General features: G+C 22.3%; 1 protein-coding gene across 1 annotated transcript in view; it reads right to left on the bottom strand.

The window, feature by feature from the left end:
* Positions 1-1,281: 1,281 nt before the first annotated feature.
* The window catches only part of LOAG_18806 (unc-1), a 6,120-nt gene continuing 2,117 nt past the window's right edge, over positions 1,282-5,284 (bottom strand). The window contains exons 4-8 of the mRNA XM_020451469.1: positions 3,630-3,805; positions 2,923-3,020; positions 2,627-2,749; positions 1,967-2,058; positions 1,282-1,502 (exon numbers count right to left, since the gene is read on the bottom strand). Coding sequence (XP_020304742.1) covers positions 1,427-1,502; positions 1,967-2,058; positions 2,627-2,749; positions 2,923-3,020; positions 3,630-3,805 — 565 coding nt within the window. The 3' untranslated portion in view covers positions 1,282-1,426. The remainder of the gene's footprint in view (positions 1,503-1,966; positions 2,059-2,626; positions 2,750-2,922; positions 3,021-3,629; positions 3,806-5,284) is intronic.

Below are 5,284 nucleotides of genomic sequence, written 5' to 3'. Positions count from 1 at the left end.
GTTGTTGTTTGTTGTTGTTGTTATTGTTTGTTATTGTTGCAATTTAAATGTTTATTGTTTGTTTGCAATTCTATAACTTATTTATTTAGCATTCCCATTTAACTGCAGAGAAAACAAATAATAATTCAAAAGTAAATTCAAATAATAACTCAAAAAACAAATAATTCAAACAATATTTCAAAGTTTTCTGCTTTTATTTTTCTTTTTTTTTTTTTTTTGACAACTGTATGGAGATTTAATCAAATAGAATTGTCAAAGGAAGTATAAATTGTTTGTTAGTTTCTAGAAGAGACTGATTACTGATTAATTAATTAACCAAAAGCTTTAATCAACTAAATATGCTGTGCATATCATATGCTCGAATTATCTTTTATGCATCTTTTTGTTTTTTTCTCTTCAATACTTCAATTTCTAATTAATTTTATTTGAAATTACGAAATTAAGCTTACATATTCCCTTTATAGTCAAAATAGCGATAAACGAAAAGAATGGAATGTTCATTTATATTAAGAAATTATGCAAAAATGTCTCGAGAATATTTCATGTCATCCTCGAGAAATATTTTCCGTGACTAATTTGGGAAAATAGGACAAAATTTTAACCCAACAATCCAAATTTCACGATTTTTTCTTATCGATTTTTTCCTTTTTTTGAAACAAAAAGTTTTCCACCTGACTTCAAATAATTTAAATAAATATTATTAATACTTAAAATATGACATTAAAATTGATTAGCTAAAATATGGAGTAATAATATTCTTAAAAATGTTTGCAGTAAAAAAGCAAGAAGTTTTTATTGTCTTATTACATTATACATTAATTAGTTAATTATATTGACATTAAAGCAGAATTAATTATTTTTTATGCACAATGAATTATTTGTAAGTAAAAAAAAAAAAGAGAAGCTGTACTCATAATATTGCATTATTTAATAAAGGTTTTTTTTAATTTATTTTAAATTGTCTATTTATTGATTTGATTTAATTTTTGTTTTCTATTTTTGGCAATTGTTTTTTTTTATAAATTATTTTTTTAAATTGTCATATATTTATCGTTTTTCATATATTTTTTTTAATTTTCAAATTCAGTATTCCTTCCCTTATTTCATTCAGTTTTTCATTCAGCAATAATTTTCATCAATTAATTTTTGATTTATGATATTGAAGTTAAAACATTTCTACGGACAGAAACAATAAAATACGAGATACCTAATTGAAAATAGCAAATATTACATTTCATCAGTAAAGAAAGCATAACGAATGATTTGTAATAATCAAGTAGAATCAGATTATCTGAAATCCGGAAATGGAATTCATTTCGATTAAAATATTGGGCAAATTTCATACATGATTACATATTTCCTATTTTATTTTTTTTTTGTCTTCCTTTCTCTTCATTCGTCCACTTTTTTTTTTCTTGTGACATATTTAATTATCTTTTTTCATAAATGCTCCAAACATTTCAACTGGAACAGGAAATACGATCGTTGAATTGTGTTCCGCTCTGCAAAAATATCATTTTTATCATTCTTTTGTCATTGTTATCATTTTTATCTTTTATCATTATTTTATTCACTCATGATAACTTATGCATACCAAATGTATCATTTATTATTATTATCATTACTTATATCATTTTTCATATTAGTCTTATCACTTATCATTATTATCATTTCTATCTTATGATATCATTAATTATAAATGTATCAAATTAACAATTTTACAATATCTGAATTATTTCAAACATTGAAAATCATTGAAAGACATGTATATTTTAACTGAATAATCAAATTATTTCAATTAATTAATCAACATCTTGTATGTGAAATAATTATCAAATTTCCAATTAGTATTTTGTTATTGATTTTTTTCTACACTTTTCAATTTCTTGCGCGGATTTTGAAATTAAAAATCTTTTGTTTTTTGTTATTTTTAACAAAGATTTTAAAAAAAAGAATTAAATCATACGCGATGCTATTCAATGCTTGAAGATGTCGTAATTGTAAAGCTACCGGATTTGATTGAATTACATCAGCAGCTTCTTTAAGTGCTCGAGATGCCTTTAATTTTAATTAAATGAATAAGTGATACGAAAATAAAGTTAATTGCTAAATAATTATTTTAAAAGAATTAAAATATTCAAAAAAAAAAAATTCTATGCTGTATTAATTTTAACATCAATAAATATAAAATGAATAGATAGATGATGTAATTTTTTACTTCTTATATTTCATCAAATATTTAATTTTAATCTTTCAATTCATCTACTTCAATAATATTATCAAAAAAGAATTATTTCAGTTAAAATTTAAGTATTGTGATTATTATATATTGTAATTAATATTTAAAGAAGCATATTTTAAAATTAAAAAAAAAAAGAGGAAAAGATATATTGTAAGAAGGAAAAAGATAAATGATATTTGGTAAACAGTGAAATATTTAATGATATTTGCATAATTCTGAATTCCTTCAGCATTATCATATGATTATTATAGAAGTGATAAGAAGAGATTCGACTTTTCTTCTTTTTTTGTATTTGATGATAAAATACCGAAGAATATATGATAAGTATTGTATATTTTATGATAATTATGATAAAATATATGGGTCATTTTTGCATTAACCTACCTTCTGTTCACCTTCTGCTGCGACTACCTTGGCACGAGCTTCACGTGCAGCTTCAGCTTCTGCTGCCATTGCACGTGTTAATTGTTGAGGTAATCTGATATCTTTTACTTCCACTCGTTCTACCTGTAAATTATATGCTAGTAAGGTGTGATAAAAATAAATTCATTCTATTAGTTAATTAATTATTAGTCAATATTATTAGAAGATTATCCCGAGATTTACCAATAATTATCTTTGCATTTATTAGCTATCATTTATGGAGAGAAAAAAAAAAGAGCAAAAAATAAAACTTAAACCTTAACACCCCAATGTTCTGTTCCTTCATCCAAAATAGTTTCACAAAGTTGCGCAATAGCTTCTCGTTCCGTTAACATTTCCGTCAAAGTTTTCATGCCTAAAATTAACAAAATTTATTTTTTCTAGAATTTTCTATGTCACATGACTTATGCTAAAGTTAGCCTGACATAAACTTAATCCCATCGGGTAATCTCAATTTGTGTGTAACTTTGCAGTAAAAAATGATACGTATCCTTTTTTTTTAAAAAAAAATTTAACTATCCAAAAATTTAATTTTTCATAAATTATAAACTAAATTTTTTGCATAAGTAAAAGGTAAAAATTCAACTTAGAATAATAACAAATTTGAAAATAATAACAAATTTTTTAAAAGAAATGAAAGAAATAATAATAATACATAGTTTAGTCCATTTAATAGTTATTTCATTTTATTTTTTCCTAATTTAATTAATCTTATCTATCCATTGGGTAGATTTGATTGAATTTTTAAATTTTCTTCTAAAATATAACTTTATGTAATATTTGCAAAGTGATTTATATAAAATTTAAAGTTTTAATTATTCATTTCTAAATCTTTAAGCGAAATTTGCAATGTTTTGTTATTGAGATATTTTATATTTTTTGAAATTTGAAATTGAAAAGAGATAATTAAGCCTTAATTAAATGCTAATTAGGAGATAATAAATAATTAAGATAATTAAACTACCAAGAGCGTTACGTAAAGTTGTTTGAGCGAGTAATTTGGTCGAGTAGATGGCATCATCAACGTTGTTCACAGATGCAATAGGATCAGATGTACGAAAATAGACGACAGCATCAACAGATACTGTTACCGAATCCTTTGAAAGAATCTCTTGTGGAGGCACTGCATATGATACAACCCTGAAAAAAAAAAAGAAAAAATTATCTCTCATCTAATTAATTAACAATTAATTAATAAAAATTATTCTAAAAGCTAAAATTTTCTTTTTCATTGTCTTTTTTAAGAAATTTAATTTTAGTGATAAAATATATTTTTGTATAATTATAATTTGAAAATGTTAGTGATAATAATGCAATACTATTGAAATTCATAAAAGAGTAAAAAAGAAAATAAAATGGAAACAAAAAAAAAAAAGAAAAAAGAAAGAAAGAATGGTTATTTAAAATTTCATAAATTAGTAATAGTTTGGTGAAAAGAATTTTTTTCAAAAAAAAAAAAAAAAAAAACGAAAGAAAAGATGTCATCATTTTTCATACTTCAAAATGAAATCTTTGATGTATTCTTTTCAGTACAAAACAACTAAATAATTCTTCAACTAATTGAAGAAATAATTAATTAACGAATCAATTATTTGTAGAATTGTTTACTTGTCTAATTGTAAAAGATAGGGTGAAAAAAAAAAAACTGTTGAAATATTGCAAAATTTATTGATAATACCGTATAACTATTTGATGAAAGAAAAAAAACGAAGGGAAATGTTGATTAACAATGAATTCAGTATAATTAGCAACATTTGTATAATTCATTTGAATAATATTAATGATAAATTAATTTTTTGTTTGGATATTCTTAAAAAAAAAAAAAAAGGAAGCGAAAAAACTTTGCCAACTATTTATTTTGCATAAATAAATGGTAAAATTGATATTATTTAATGAAAAATAATTTACTGGAAGGTTTATTTGATAGAATCAAATTTTTATCATTCATAAATTTAAATATATTTAAAATTTTGGAATATTTGATAATACATAATCAATAGTAGAAAAAAAATGTAATCATGATTTATCATTATCATTGTTATTGGTGTTTATTATTATTATTATTATTATTATTATTATTATTATTACTAATTATTGCTATTATTACTAATTATTATTAGCATATCAACAAATCGTTGTATCATCCTTTTTTTTCTCTTCCTTATATCTGAAATATAATTTAAAATATAACTTTAAATCTAATAATTTTGTTTGGCTCGTATGATGATAATTATGAAAATAATTTCCATTTATCTTCAATAAATGTATTTTTTTTTAAAGTAATAATTGAAATTGTTAATAGCGGAAATTCATAAACTTTTATTTGTTTCGAATTACTAATTCTCAGGTATCGGGAAGAGAATGGTCGGAAAAATAGAAAGTAAAAAATGCAACAATCTTTTGTTGCATGCTAATTTACATAATAAATATGAAAATAGTTATATCAATATTCAAAAAAAATCAAAATGAATTTTTTGAACAATTTCTTTTTCCCCTCTCTTTATCATTTTTTTTTTGTTCTTCTTAGGGATCAGAAAACAAAAATGAATTTGAAAAAGTAAAAATTAGTTGACAAGGAAAGGGAAAAAAGATCATAAAGGAAGAAGAGGAAAAATCAAA

This window comes from Loa loa, assembly GCF_000183805.2.
Source record: "Loa loa unplaced genomic scaffold supercont3.545, whole genome shotgun sequence".
NCBI lineage: Eukaryota > Metazoa > Nematoda > Chromadorea > Rhabditida > Onchocercidae > Loa > Loa loa.
This window is presented reverse-complemented; position numbering and strand designations above follow the sequence as displayed.